The sequence below is a fragment of the Ascaphus truei genome, chromosome 4, assembly GCF_040206685.1.
Source record: "Ascaphus truei isolate aAscTru1 chromosome 4, aAscTru1.hap1, whole genome shotgun sequence".
Taxonomy (NCBI): Eukaryota; Metazoa; Chordata; class Amphibia; order Anura; family Ascaphidae; genus Ascaphus; species Ascaphus truei.
Genome location: NC_134486.1, coordinates 365,593,816 through 365,606,468, shown reverse-complemented (window position 1 = coordinate 365,606,468; position 12,653 = coordinate 365,593,816). Strand labels below are relative to the sequence as shown.

Below are 12,653 nucleotides of genomic sequence, written 5' to 3'. Positions count from 1 at the left end.
TTTTCAAGGATTATCTTTGATTAATCTTGTGCCCAATTTTTGTCCCAGTTTTGCAACTTAAACTTTGATAATTCACCCCGTTTTCCCCTCCTCTGGTAGGCGAGGCCTATATTACATTGCAGAGCAGTGCGTATCTACCGTAGTGATTTCACTGCCGATGGGCCAGCAATTTAATTCATTAGAGCAGGGGCGTGCAAACTTTCTGTGCTGCGACCCCCCTGCCAGCCCCTATGCTCACGCCCCACCCATACCCAATATCCAGCTTCAAATGACGCGCAGGGTTACATCACATGACCCCACGGCGTCATTTCACCTGCGTTGCTATGGCGACGCGGCACCGAGGAAAGGTAGTTGAAGTCCGCGCCCCACAAAATAATCTTGCGCCCCCCACTTTGCATACCCCTGCATTACAGCAGAGGTGCGCAAACTGGGGGCGGGGGGGGGGGGGCGCAGCAGTTACAGAGGTCCCGCACTCTCCCTCAGGGCATTTAAATTAAATGCCGGGGGACTGCGCAAGACCTCTGCTCCTACCTGGTCTTTGGTGATGCATTGCCATGGCGCCGCAAGGTCACATGACCCAGAGGCGTCATTTGACACCTTAGCCGAGCAGGAGGGGTGGGGGGGGGGCGTGAGCAGGGGTGGAGAGCAGGCGAGGGGAAAACTATGCACACACCTGCATTAGAGGGCCCCATACCCACCCGCCAAAGTTACTGAAATATGCTTAATTTCATGTTTGTGCAACACCTGATGGAAGGCAGGTTTTTTTTTTTTTTTTTTTTAACGTAAAACATGTGACTGACGTCCCGTTTTAACCATTTCACTGCCAGAAGACGGCCGCCAACATTTTTCGAGAGAGATTGACTAATAAATGCTTCAATTAAGTTTTGGGCATCGTAGGGGTGGGCGAGACTCTCGGGATCCGCTCCGTGGATTTTCAGCACTGGTTTTACCAAAATCCGATCCTAATTCTCTCCTCACTCTCTGTGAAAGAAAGTGGGGAGAGGGAGGAGAGAGATGGCGGGGAAGGAAAAACGTTAAACCCGTGGTTATTTTGCGGAGGGCAGGGGGTTGGCGCTACGACGTTCCAAATACCGGAAATTACATTTCTGAGGTGAAGTGTCGGCTATAGATACCTACCGGATGTGAGGTTCCATCACCGGTTGGAAGCTACGGAGGTAATTGCACAAATTGGAGACGGTAGGGCATATCGCATCACTGTGTTTAGTTAAGCCTGAGGGAAGGGTAAGGTGGCCCTGAAACGCTAGTGTTGCTTGGGATATCCGTGTGGTAAATATGTGCCTCCTATTATTCTTGCTCAAACACTTTTTGGATGATACAGTATTATACAATTTTTATATGGTGCTATATCAGCATATATTTTTTAATTATAGATTTCTTGTAACTACAGTACTCAATTGAGTTAGCAAGTATATTTATATAATTATAAGGGATTTTGAGTGCCGATCTGACAACTTTTTTTAAATTTATATTCTTTGTTCCCCGGTGGTGAGTAGTCACTTTGGTGGCGTGCGTGGCATCATTTGACACTGCGAATCAGGAGGAGGAGGAGGGCGGCGGCAGAAAGGAAGTGGCCGGCATATGTAAGTGCCATGGGGCGGCGTATTTCGAAGTCCGTCGCTACTTCCAGCGATGTATGATGCCTCAAATATGGCCCTAAATGATTTACTCTGTAAGTGGTTCAAAGCTTCTGTACTTGCTGTCAAAACAGCCTTTTGAAGTGTTGTTCTGTTCTGAGGAATCCAACGTGCGTATTTTGTACACTTTGCTTCTCAGCTTTTTTTTAACATCTCCCCTGATTTCTAACCTGCAAATATTGAAGTTACCTCCGCAGCTTCAAGCTACCATGATCCTGCAACACTATGAGGTGTGAGGGCAAATGTGTTATTTTATTGTAGGGCGCTTTTGCACATTTCATGTTTGTTACAAGGAAGGGGCAGGTTTTACGTACTGTTTCTTATAATACAGGTGTTAATGATCATGCATGCCACAGTTGCAAATTTCACATCTTTTGCAGTTTTGTCTTTTATTTTTATACTACCTTCATTTTATTTATTTTATATTCTGTGTAGATAAAAAAAAAAAGCTGTGTGTGCTGTGCACGTGCATAGTAAGTGAAACTTCTTTGTGTGTTTTCGAAGCTCTGGTACGAGCACGATACTCACACACTCTTTCTGTGTTAGTCTTAGCCATTTTTATTTTTGAGATTATTTTGAACGTAATTTTATTTCTGCGCATAACTGTGAATTCCTCGTGTGTGTGTGTGTAATAGTGTGTACGCATGTGACTGTTGTGACTGTGTGATAGTGTGTATGTGTGAGAGTGTCTGTGTGACAGTGTGACTGTGTGTGACACGGGGTGTGGGTGGGTGGTCAGCGCTCCGTGTCCTCTTCTCCTCTGGTGCTGCTGCACATGCGCGACTCCTGCACATCACCCCTCGCATATATCCCCCTGCAGCTCACATATCCCCCTGCAGCTCACATATCCCCCTGCAGCTCACATATCCCCCTGCAGCTCACATATCCCCCTGCACCTCACATATCCCCCTGCACCTCACATATCCCCCTGCACCACACATATTCCCCTGCACCTCCTCACCTCACATCACTCCCCTGCACCTCCTCACCTCACATCACTCCCCTGCACCGCCTCACCTCACATCACTCCCCTGCACCTCCTCACCTCACATCACTCCCCTGCACCTCCTCACCTCACATCACTCCCCTGCACCGCCTCACCTCACATCAGCCCCTGCACCTCCCCTACACCTCCCCTCACCCCCCTGCACCTCAGATCACAGCAGAGCTTGGCGGCAGCTGAGCAGCGCCCCTTGCTGCCTGTCCTCGCGTGAGCCCAACGGCGCATGCGCAGTGTAACCACGAAACCCCACCTGAGGCCGCAGCCAATCATTGCTCAGCCGGGGGAGTGGGCGGAAGAGAAGCTGAAGCTGGCATGACGTGTACTCTCCGGAAGTTGTGTCAGAGTCCCCGGTGCTGGTGTGTGTGTAGAGTAAGCGAGAGGTATGGACACGGCGGGCGTGTGGGGGCAATGGCGCCACTTCTGCGCATGCATGGTGTCCGTCAGCGGCGCCATCACAACTGCGCATGCGCGGCATAGCAGCGGTCGCGGGCAGCGGGCAGGGAACGGCAGCCGTTAGGAGCGGCGCCGGCGGCTATCGCCGCCGCATATGTCAGCAACAGTGTTGGGGGAGCGGCGGCCATTAGGAGCTGCGCCCGCCGCATGTGACAGCGGGCGTGTGGGGGGGAGCGGCGGCCATTATGTGACGTCACTTCCGTTTCACATTTCGTCTCCATCTCTCCAGTTTTGTCCCATCATGACTAGGTGCCACTAAAGAAGTTTCACTTCAAAAAAGGCACATTGAGAGCACGCGTCGTTTTTTTAATTATGAATCAGAAAAAGGTGTGCATGGTTCCTGCACATTTTTTGTTAAAGGAGCAATCCAAGCAATATCCTACATGTCTGTTTTTAAATAAATCAGTTCTGTAGTATTAGATAAGACTTACTACCTTTTTTTAATTTTTTTTATTCAACTCTTAATGCCATTTTAACGAGTCTTAATATACTGAGTATCCTTTGATTTGTATAGCAGGCTTTAGCCCACCGCCCCAGCAGTGCAAGATCTTTGTATCACTTTCCTGCTCGTGATAATTTGCTGCCAATATTCCCAGCAATTTGAGCTGCAAACTGTAACAATAGATAATGTCACCTTAGTAATATAAGAATATATTGTAGCTTCTCAGTTACACTGACTAACGGATTGATTGAAACTGAAAGGCAGCCATTTAGTGAACCCTGGGAAGCCGGATATTTGCTGATCTATCACAGGAGAATGAATCGATCGGCAGCTATGGTAATTAGTTTTCAGTAAAGTAATAAAAGGCTGCATATATTAAAACAAAAAAATATGCAGCGCGGACTGCCTCTAATATACAAACAACATTGCTGTGTACTACTGCTATGCCACTATCAGGGCACACCTGCAGAAATGTGGCACATTACAATTATGGGGACTGAAAACCCATTCTCCCAACATGCTAACTTTTTGATTGCTACAATCCATTTTTATAGCACAGTATTAGTGACGCTTTCCTCTGTGACATTGAGGTGCCGGACTGACAAATCAATGTCAATTGTAAGAATGCTCTGTGACATGAGTACAGATTCCAAGGCAAGAAAAGAACTTGGGCAATTCGGATTTGCAAATAAGGTATTTATTGAAGCCTAAACAAAAAAAAAACACGTTTCGGCTGCAGCCTTTTTCAAGGATATAGGAACTAGTCTTCCCATGGACTAGTCCAGTGGCTCCCAACTCCAGTCCTCAAGATCACCCCCTCCCCCCAACAGGTTAGGTTTTAAGGATATCCCAGCTGCAGCACAAGTGGCTCAGTCCAAGACTGCTTCAGCATCTTTGACTGAGCCCCCTGTGCTGAAGATGGGATATCCTTAAAACCTAACCTGTTGGGGGTGGTCTTGAGGACTGGAGTTTAGCCCCCCCCCCCTCCTCCTACTTTATACTGTAGTTCAACATGCAGTCTCTTGAGTTCTGGAACTCACTCCATGTCTGATCTCAGTGGTACCATGGTGTAATGCTTCTCCAGCATCTCTTTGACTTTGCATGCGTGAATGCTAACACGGCAGCAGTTCATTTCCAAATGTCTTCCTTTGATTTCCACCGGTGAGGAAATAATCCATGTGTACCAAAGCTTTACCCAGGTCAGTGTTTATCCTGCTGCCGATATTTTGGCTGGTGGTATTGGGAATTTGGCCTGAAATAACAGGCGCATGTTCTGGTAACATCTCTTCATCCTTTTTATTTCCCTATATGTAAAGAAACAAACATTTTAATTCACCGCAGAAACAAAGATACATTGTTTTGCTCTGAACATTTTAAAACAGGAATCTTTGTCACCCTATTCATTTTTACACAGAAATGGAGCGTGCATGGAAGCACACAATTAGGACATAACCCCCTTGTTGTATATATACGCCACGGACATTTGAGGACGAAAATCCCAGTACACTTGAGTAGAGATTATCGACTGAATACGACCCGAACGACTGCTTTGGAAAATAGAGTGTAACATAGCCTCCCGGCAGTTACTTATTTTTCTGGGCTTTTCCTCTGTCAGTCCTGTTAGAACAGGCAGTGGAAAGGTTAATTCCTGCAAGAGGTCTGTATGTGTATTTCAGCCTTGAATGTGTAGCAATATTCAAGGGCGGGCCTTGCAACTCTGAGGTTGTCAATCAAAGGGGTGGATATTGGTTGGAACGCTCCTTGCTGTGTGTGGGCCAATCTGAATCCGGCTTTGTCTTGTAATGAGTCAAAGTTAGAGACACCCCCCTAAGATGTTCAAATTGGGACATACCTCCTAAATTAAGAGTCAGTTATTCAGTCAGTTAGTTGAGTCTGTGATCTACTGAGTTAGAGGAGTGATTCCAGGAACTCTCTCTCTCCCTCCAACCATGCTGGGTTGGAGAGAGGGGGGGGGGCCAAGAAAAACATGATACTAGCCGGGGCTCTGAGCCAGAGAGAGAGGAATATGATATTACATACTGTGATGCTGTATCTGTATCTGCAATAAAGCTGCCAGGAAAAAGACATTGCTGTGTGGCTTTCTGGTCTCTGCATGAGGAGTGTCAGTGAGGGTCTAACCTCTGAAGACCACCGAGGATCCTCACTGACTGGAGGCACTGCACCACCTGAAGGAACAAGGTAATCTGTCCGCTGTCCCTGTCCTGGCTCTCCCCACACCACCGCGGAGCCCTCAGCCCTCCTGTTACCAGCAGGTTGCAGCACCATTACACCTGAGTAACCAGAAAAGGAGAGTACTCTTCCCCCCCCCCCCACCCATCTCACTTAGGGGGGGATGGTATAAAAGGGTTACACAGAATAAAGCCCATAGTCTCCTTATGTACAGGCGTTTTCTGGAGCTTAATATGGCTACCGACAGGAAGCTGCTGGTGAACCTATGAAGACACTGTTCCTAATTGGCTCATAGGCAGGAAGCTGCATAGTGACCATCTCCAGAACTGCTGTCTTCCAGTACAGAACTAGCACAGCTGTACAGCAGCCAATGCTCTGCTTCTGCAGTCTCACAAATGTGAGGGAGGGGCGCTTTTATAAAATGCTGTAGCTACCACATTGCTTGGCTCAGCCCAAGATCAGTATGGTATAAAACTTAAAAATCTCATATAAATACATACACATATAATACCAACATGTATGAAAAGAATACATTTGCCTTCCATTTTTAACATCTATGGCAGGAGTGGCCAACTCCAGTTCTCATGGGCCACCAAAAAGTCAGGCTTTCTGGATATCTCTGCTTCAGCGGCTAGGTCTACGAGCTGTGAGTCTATGACTGAGCCACTGGTTGAGTCATCTGTGCTGAAGCAGGGATATCCTGAAAACCTGACATGGTGGCCCTTGAGGACTGGAATTGGCCACTCCCGATCTATGGTCTTGGAGGTGCATGGAGTAGTTGTTATGGATTTAAAATGTGCCTTTCTTACCAGGGAATCGTACTCTTTGAGGAAACTCCAATGTTCATGCCTATGACAAAAAAATAAACATTACCATTAGTTTTTTTTTCCTGTACAAAGGGCATTGTAATTACACATGGGATTTAGTGTTTTCCTTAATAATCTGTTAATTTACTGTTATGTACTGTACTGTAGATCTTATGTTCGGTTCTTGAGCTTCTATATACTGTAATTAAGTTACGTCTCTTGGCAGCAAAATTGGGGTAAAAACAGTTGAAATAAAATCACACGAGATTTATAAATATAAAAAAACTCCAAATTATTTTCAATGTGATTCATGTTTCCCATTCATAGTCTGATAATACCTCACAGTCACCCCCCTTTTCTCTGAATTTGTGGGGGTAATGCCTTAGGGAAAAAAAACATCAAATCAAAGCAATCATAACATATTCAGAACTGTGTTTTAATGTTTCTTTATTTCTCCTTTGAAATCATTGAACGGATATAAACAAGAGGAAAGTAATGGCGCTGATTCTCCAAAAATACATAAGAAAAAAAGCCAACATGCGCGGCTGAAAGTGTCAAAATAGGCCAGTTAACCCTTTCAGTGCCTGGGGTTGCGGGATCAAAGCGCCATAGCCCCTCCGGTCATGTGACCACTTTTTGAGGCAGTCATGTGATCGCTTCCGTCAACGAAGATGGAAGGGGAGGGGTCATCCGCCATCAGTTCCGGACGCGCTAGCGAAACTAGCAGGATTTTGGCACAAGGGGTGCCAGACGCCATGATGTAGTAGCTACATCCTGGGCAGCCCAAAGGGTTAAAGGCAGCATAAAGAGTTTTATCAAATGAATTATAACAGCATATTAAATAAGGACCTTTGAGGACCCGTATGCTGTGCTGGAGAAGACGGTAGTCCCATTCATTACAATGAAGCTGAACTCTGCTCTAGCACGGGGGACACAGTTTCACAGCATATTGAATACGTGCTTAAGGAACTAAACAATGCAATAATACAATGTATTGCTGTCCCCAACGCCAACAAAACCCCATTTGCAATAAAAACAATAAAAAAAAAATCTTGGCACTAAAATATTTGCTATTGAGTATGAATTGGTTACATAGTTACATAGTAGATGAGGTTGAAAAAAAGACATGCCCATCAAGTTCAACCTATGCTAAATGTAGACGACAGAAATACTGTATATCCTATACTTGTATTTGCAGTACTTGTTCATAAATAACAAGTTGAATGTATTTTCTCTAGGTGTAGGGTAATGGGATGCCTTAATGCTCCGCTAGTGTGTTTATATAGGAATACAATGCTGGATATTATAGCTGCCTTATGGCAACTGCTTCACAATTCTCTTACCTGCCCTATAGTTTCCATGCGGTAGGGCTCGATCAGCATGATTACACTTTAATGAAGAACCCTCTAAGTGTCCAAAAACGTGACAGAAAATACAGAATAACCCGCTTTGCATGTTTGTACAATTCTGTTATTTTAGAATGGGAAGCTGATTGCCTTTGAGACATTACAACTTCATTTATTTTCAGAGGAATGTTCATTTAATAGGAAGCCTTCATATGGCCCCACATTGAATTTGCACTATTAAGCCTCCCAAGAAGAGACTACCCGCAGCTTGGAATGTTACTGAAAGGGCTACTTCATGCGTGAAAACCACCGGTTTGCAAAGCATATCAATATTAGTGCAGATTTGGTTTGTGAACAAGCACTTCAATAGACTCCTGTGACCACCTTCTGCATGTAGAGCTGTATTATTGACTTAAATGGGCGTTAGCACCAGAACTGCTGTAATAACCTGTACTGGCACTGGATGCATGTGCACCTGTAGATCTTATTTATTATTGTTCTAAAAAGAAATATCAATCTTTCCAGGCTTTTGCAATGTTTCAGCTGCTTTCAGTCTTACTTATAAATCTATAATGTGCAGGAAGCTGCCTCTATCAGTGCATAATAATAACAACTTGTATGTACATCATTTATATCTGTTGTATCGGCCTCCCAATGAAGATTGCAAGATCTCCTGTTAGCTTCCCCCCCAGTCGTCTGTAATATGACCTGGTTTTTGTTTAACTAGTATTGTACATTTAATATGTACAGCACTGAGTACAATGTCAGCACTAAAGAATAATACCAGATCTTAACTTCTTAGCTGACGGTGGCTCATTGGAAAATCTGATAGGATAAAATGGGTTGAGTTGTAACACACTTTGAAACGGAAGTAGCACACTGCGCGTGTGCAGACTGGGGCTGCAGAAGGGGGGCACAAGTTCACAGCAGCTCTCTCTATGCTGGCCGAACAAACCTGAGATCATGAGCCTCTGGCTCTTGCTGTCCTCTACACTGCGAGACCGGAAGTGGTAGGGATAGCGGGAGAGTGCCCTCGGGCCATGCACGTGCTCCCCCTGCATAAGCATCATACCTGAGGCTCTCCTCTGCGATGTCAGACATCAATCACAGGCGCAGAAGAAGCAGTTCATGTGCGCTTGTGCAGCATTGACCGGTGCCAGCAAAGCCACTGCGCAGGAAAACCAAACAGCAAAATACACACACACAAACAGCCATACACACACATACAGTACATATACACACATATATAAGTACATACACATACGTGTGTGTGTGTGTGTGTGTATATAATATATATATATATGTGTGTGTTTATTAACAAAAAGAGGGAAAGACAATGCCCACGTCACCTGAGGAAATCAGCTGACGCTGACAAAACGCGTAGGGTGTTTCACGTCATCACGCTACATTAGACACGTGATTTGTTTTCTACCTATCGGGATCCCCTGCATACACAGCTGATCGAGTGAGTGTCTGAGCTGAGCCATGCTATACTATCACTTTGTTCTGTTGCTGCTGCCCTCGATGCTGGGATCTGAGGACTCTTGCAGCTTCAAGTGGTGACTGCACGAAAAGGAGGCATTTTGGACTCTCGATCTGGACTTGGCATTGACTCTGGAGGTCCCCCTAGCTGACGGTTAACAACCATAGCGGTACCGGTATCAAAGAAACCTTTTGATGTTCTTTTCATTCATTCATCTTGTAAGTGGGCATTGTCTTCCCCTCTTTTTGTTAATAAACCTATATTTGTGGTAATGCACTAGGATTGTGCGCTGTTTCTCTCACCCTTTCTGATCTCTCTCCACAAAAAAAAAATCGAGATGGAGAGCGAGAGAGAGATGGAGAGCGAGAGAGAGATGGAGAGCGAGAGAGAGATGGAGAGCGAGAGAGAGATGGAGAGCGCGAGAGAGATGGAGAGCGCGAGAGAGATATGGAGAGAGAGATGGGGAGAGATGGGGCGGGGGGAGAGAGAGATGGGGAGAGATGGGGCGGGGGGAGAGAGATGGAGATGGAGATGAACAGCTGGCACTCCAATATAGCACAATAGAGTAGGTGCATGTCCGATAATAAGTAGATAAACATACGATACCATTCGCACGGGAATCAGCAGGCAGCACTCAGGTTTTGAATTGTAGAAAGTATATTGTAGAATAATCAGACACCAATCACCAACGTTTCGGACTCACAAACGGGACCTTCCTCCGAAACGTTGGTGATTGGTGTCTGATTATTCTACAATATACTTTCTACAATTCAAAACCTGAGTGCTGTCTGCTGATTCCCGTGCGAACTGTATCGTATGTTTATATATCTATAATATATATAATATATACACACACACGCGTTCTAAGTGAAACTGCATTGCATTTTGTCACATAAATTGTATTTTGATTTTTTATAATTTTTCGTGAATGAAAAACTTTTGAGTGACAAAATGCCAAGAATTTTCACTTCGTACGTGTGCTCAGCACCCACCCCCCTTCTTTTTTTTGTGCTGTTGTAATATCGTAAGCATATTATAAACTGTTTACAAAGAGTTCCTCTCTTGCTTAAAAGAATTGTGCTTTCATGCATTCAAGCAGAGTATTGTTATTATTTTAAAGACGACGAGATCATTTATCAAAGTCTCCCAGGTGCAAAGAATAGGGCACAATTAACAAGGAACAAAATCCTATTGAAAGCAATGATGAACTCACCAGCGTTTTCCCCCTCTCCTCTCGGCTTCTACAAACTCCCTCCAGACACGGTCCTGTCCTACGGCATCCCCCCAACGCTGCTTCCCCTCGTCCCTGGCACCCAAGGGAGGGCGGTTCTGCGTGGCTTGTGCTCCAGGAAGCAGCTTGCTACAAGAGGCAGAGGATGCTGAGCCCAACTGAGCTGAGCCTGTGTCAGGCAACCGGTATCCAGCTGAAGTGGTCTGCCTGACAGAGGCTTGTCTGCTCTCCATCTCCAATTTTAAAGGGACTCCAGTAATCCCTACACTGTTACTGGAAAAGTAGGCACAGTGAACTCCTAGTAACACTGAAATACACTGCTGATGAACCGAGTGTCCTAGGCACATAGCAATACAAGCAAGCTTTTGTCTTTACTCTGTGTACGGCTGCACCAGAGCTCTAGGAGAACTTCCCTTTGATACACCTCCTCCAATAGATTCTGGCTTCAGTGCAAAGTCTTCTGTCCTGATGGCAGGGTTTGTTTATACTCTGTTGTTGAGGCTGAAGTAAATACCACAGAGACCACACACATGTCCCCAGTCTGTTTACTGTCGCTATTGGATACCAGATCTGCTGTTGGGCTCATGAATATTCACCCTAACAAAAGGAAAGAGCAGGCAAGAAATCTACTACTCCAGAGTAATTAACCTTCGGAGGAAGTTAAGACGGTGCAGATGTAGTAAGACTTGCTGTCCTCGGCGCTGCGAACCTACACGCAAAATTCAGCGGCGGCGCCGGAGAAAGTGTCTGCCGCGATCGGGCTGCCAGGGGTCCATGCTTCTGAAACGGACCCTCCGCAGAGTTAATCCTTCAGTGCTGCAAGCGCCGGTGACGCGTGACCGTGCATGGTAGTGGCACCGAAGAGACCAAGTCTTACTGCATCTGTATCTTCAAAAATAGGTGTTTGAATAAAATGGGGAATAAAGTGAGCAATATCCAAATAATTGGCTGAAGGAGTTGCTCAGTGGTAATGTCACTGCCTTCTATGAAACCGGTTTGAATCCAATAGTTAACTCCCCTTGTGACCTTGGGCATGTCACAGAATCTCCTGGTGCGTGAGGCACCAAAATTCGATTGTAAGCCCTACAGGGCAGTGACTCATTGTGCCTTCAAAATTCTATGTACAGCGCTGAGTACATTGCCAGCGCTATTTAAGATTTTTTTTTTTTGGCTGTACCCACACCCTTAAAACTCCCAAACCTTCTCCGGATTTTGCTTGCTTGACAGTATATACAGTACCTGCTACAATAAAAATACAAAGTTTAAAAAAATAAAAGGCAAGAAAATATTGTTATTATCAGCAGACAAATAAAAAGTCCATATTTATTCCACCTCTAAACTACGGCAAACCAAAATGATTTAATCTGTGCACTAGAACTGGAAGTAGGGGTGCAGGGGGCTGGACGGGACTAAAGCCCTCCTAGATCTCAGCATAAATACAGTATGCCGAGTGCAAATCCATGAGACCCTGACCTCTTGCTCTTGGCTTTCCATTGTTGATGTTTTCAACCAACGTTCAAAGCCATCAGCAAACAGCACAAAACAGGCTTCCCGAGATTGTCATGGGCGAACCTGTCTTGTGATAACTACTAGACCCATAGCTAAGGCTGCGAACCCGCTGCGGCCGGCGGGGTGCGCGGGCGCGAACCACCAGACCCCTGTCCGAATGGTCCCTGCCCCCGCTGCCTCCTTCCGGCAGGGCTGACTACGTACTGTGACGCGTCAGCCAGCCAATGCTGCAAGAATCTAGAGATTTTCGGCGTTGACGCGTCACGTGGTACGCGAGTTAGCCAATGGGGAGGAGGGGAGGGAAGGAGCTTGATGGGAGGCGCCTTGGGCGGGGAGCAGGGAAGGAGCTGCGTGTTATTAAAGTGTGTGTGTGTATATTTATGTTTGTGGGGGTGTGGACGGCACCACGATCAGAGCCCGCCCCCCTCCCTCCCACTCCCGCCCCACTCCCGCCCCCCTCCCTCTCCGGCTCCCAGTTCCCTACAGACCGCATATCGCGGTCTGTGTCTGTCAAAGCCCTGCCTGTCTGCAGTGC

General features: G+C 46.0%; 1 protein-coding gene across 1 annotated transcript; it reads right to left on the bottom strand.

The window, feature by feature from the left end:
• Nucleotides 1-4,234: 4,234 nt before the first annotated feature.
• Nucleotides 4,235-11,265, bottom strand: CIMIP5 (ciliary microtubule inner protein 5). The gene is made up of 3 exons (XM_075598362.1): nt 10,592-11,265; nt 6,553-6,592; nt 4,235-4,857 (listed from the first exon to the last, which is right to left on the bottom strand). Exons 1-3 carry the CDS (start codon nt 10,954-10,956, stop codon nt 4,666-4,668), a joined length of 597 nt encoding a protein of 198 aa, XP_075454477.1. The 5' UTR covers nt 10,957-11,265; the 3' UTR covers nt 4,235-4,665.
• Nucleotides 11,266-12,653: the final 1,388 nt, after the last annotated feature.

Coding starts and splice junctions, on each gene's coding strand:
- CIMIP5 (XM_075598362.1), bottom strand. CDS start 10,956: ATGTGCCTAGGACACTCGGTTCATCAGCAGTGTATTTCAGTGTTACTA. Junction 6,593..10,591: donor AGGAGAGGGGGAAAACGCTG/GTGAGTTCATCA, acceptor TTTTTGTCATAG/GCATGAACATTGGAGTTTCC. Junction 4,858..6,552: donor TCAAAGAGTACGATTCCCTG/GTAAGAAAGGCA, acceptor CTTTACATATAG/GGAAATAAAAAGGATGAAGA.